The sequence below is a fragment of the Trichophyton rubrum genome (assembly GCF_000151425.1).
Source record: "Trichophyton rubrum CBS 118892 genomic scaffold supercont2.6, whole genome shotgun sequence".
NCBI classification, from domain to species: domain Eukaryota; kingdom Fungi; phylum Ascomycota; class Eurotiomycetes; order Onygenales; family Arthrodermataceae; genus Trichophyton; species Trichophyton rubrum.
Window position 1 is genome coordinate 1,174,667 of NW_003456423.1, and position 2,587 is coordinate 1,177,253.

The window sequence follows — 2,587 nt, forward strand, 5'->3', positions numbered from 1 at the left end:
AATAAGAAAAAAAACTTCTTATAACAACGCTTCAAAGTGGAACTGGACTATACTCGTCTCCCACCCGGCTTGCAAAAGAAGACTGATCAGGCTTGTTCTCTTTCCGTTCGTCTCTCTTGCTTGTCTTGCTCTAAGTCTTTTCAACTTGCCCCCTCGCAGGAAGAAAGAAGAAAAGCCAGCCGTCCTGCTCCATCACCACCACATTTTTCTTCTTCCCTCTTCCTCTCTTCCCTCTGGCCTCTTCCTCCCCTTCTTCACGAGCTCACGAAGTCAAGTCAATATCAATTCTAACCTGGCCGTCTCGTCTTTGCTCTGCTTCAGACCAGCCGTCTCCCCTTCTCGAACCCCCTTAGCCGTTGCTCGAGCTGTCTGCGTTGGGTCGGGATATACGGAAGTCCAGTCGTCTTCTGGGTGAGAACACTCCCTGCCTCTGTCTTCTTTGCTTTCGTCTTTCTTTTCTCTTTGCTGCTGCGTTTTCCCGGACATCTTATATCGAATCTGAATATACGGCATTGAAGAAGTCTTGCTGTCACTTCACCTTCATCCGTCACCGCCAGCTTCGATTGAATATATTCCTGCAGTCACCCGTCGTCAAGTCACCACAATCCCTCTTTCTCCTCCCATATGGCCTATATATCGAAGGATCTAGCGGCAGATGCCGGGCCTGTGGCATCGTCTCTGCTCAATTGGGCCCTGGGTGAACTCGCCAACAGCTTCGAATGTTTCCATCACCATTTTCTGCCCCTGAATGCCTCTCTCCCGTTGAATCTTCAAGCAAACACCAGCAGCCCTCGATCTGGACCTCTCTACTCTCCCCCGTAGCTCAGCAGCTTGCATATTTCACATACTTTACTTTGCCCCCCCCGTAAAATCACTACCTGGAAAAAAGTGGTAGATGATGTGTTACACGGACACTATTATTTGTTGATTCACTATAAAGGCTAACATATGAACTCTGTTTTTCTCCTTCGGTCTTCTAGGAATCTTCCGTCCGTCTGTCTGTCTGTCAAGCGAACATTCCCTCTCCTTTACGACTGTCGTCTAGTCGTCTCGGAGCAGCCCTGCCCGGTGTCGTCGAACAGTGGAGACGTTAGCTCGTTGTTCACTGGTCCACACCACCACCTCACCTCCCTCTTCGTCGAAGCAAGATCTCGTCCGTCTTTCTTCACCTCGCCGTCGACTTAGATGCTGTGAGGTCCGTCGAATAGGGTTGTTATATACCCAGCCATACATCGCCAAACTGGGTACTTAAGACACCTTTCCCCCCGTCGTTGAATCAGCCTCCCACACCTATATACAACAACACATACACCTCTACGGAAAAGGGAGAAAAGAAGCTAACAGATGATAGCGTTTGTTAAAACTTCATATTTCGGTCTTCGACCGTTTTCAACGGCACAGATTATTGTCTGTGCCTGACTTTCTTTAATATTCCCCCTACTAATACTTTTACGCTCCTTAATTTGCGTTTTTTTTTTTTCGACCCAACGACTGTCCCTCTCTTGAACATCCGCCTCGTCGTAACATAGTTTGCTAGAGCTTAGCAAGACCACACGCCACTCATTTTCATCTCGCTGGAAGTTACGCGGAGCGTCCCTTTAAATCCTTCCTGCGACAAACCAAAAGCTCTAGTGCTCTTTTCACGCTCTCTGGAGACCGACCCAATCCTTAAGTCCATCCAACATGGCATACCAACGCTGTCAGACAACGACTTATCAGCCGTGCGATAGCTACTTCGTTGAGAGCTACGACCAGGACTATGTACAGCCTCAAGTGCATCATCAGCAGCCACAGCACCCACCGCAGCACCCGCAGCAGTCACAACAGCCTCAATCCCATGTGAACCCACGGGAACATGCTCGGCTACTGGCCAGGGAGCGTCAGTATGCAATTGCTGATCAGATGTCACGCATGGCTACCGACGAGTATCAGGAGGACATCTTGGCACACATGCACGCAATGGACAGTGCCACTCAGCCCGATGTCGACTCGATAGACATCCAGACCGAGATCCAATGGTTTATGCGGCCCTACCTGCTCGACTTCCTCATCGAAGCCCACGCTGCCTTCCAGCTGCTGCCAGCTACTTTGTTCTTGACTGTTAACCTGCTTGACAGATACTGCTCAAAGAGAGTCGTGTACAAGAGACACTACCAGCTGGTTGGATGTGCGGCTCTGCTTATTGCTGCCAAGTACGGTGATAAGAAGGATCGTGTCCCCACAATCAAGGAACTCAAGTCCATGTGCTGTTCGCTGTACGATGACGACATGTTTATTCAGATGGAGTGGCACGTCCTGCAGACTTTAGGCTGGTCAATTGGCCACCCAACCGTCGATAGCTTCCTGCAGAACGCCGTGGTCGACACACCCTACGATCCCGAGGTCGAGCATCTCGCCTTGTACATTGCCGAGATTTCTCTGTTCCACCGTGACTTTGTCTCCAAGCTGTCGTCCGACATCGCCAGAGCTTCGCTTGCTCTGTCCCGCTGCATCCTCAACAGACCACAGGCCCCGCAGTCCGATTGGGCATCCAACTACGACTCACTAACGCTAGTGAGCCTCTCGCAGTACCTTCAGAAACCATCGC

General features: G+C 50.5%; 1 protein-coding gene across 3 annotated transcripts in view; it reads left to right on the forward strand.

Moving 5' to 3' along the window:
* Window positions 1-164: 164 nt before the first annotated feature.
* The window catches only part of TERG_05846 (uncharacterized protein), a gene marked incomplete at its 3' end in the record, with an annotated part of 3,131 nt that continues 708 nt past the window's right edge, over window positions 165-2,587 (forward strand). The window contains exons 1-3 of one of the 3 annotated variants that reach the window (XM_047750042.1): window positions 286-411; window positions 981-1,244; window positions 1,352-2,553. In XM_047750042.1, coding sequence (XP_047606707.1) covers window positions 1,684-2,553 — 870 coding nt within the window. In that variant the 5' untranslated portion in view covers window positions 286-411; window positions 981-1,244; window positions 1,352-1,683. Of the gene's footprint in view, window positions 2,554-2,587 lie in introns of all 3 variants that reach the window. The other 2 variants (XM_003233929.2, XM_047750043.1) reach the window with 2 other exon arrangements.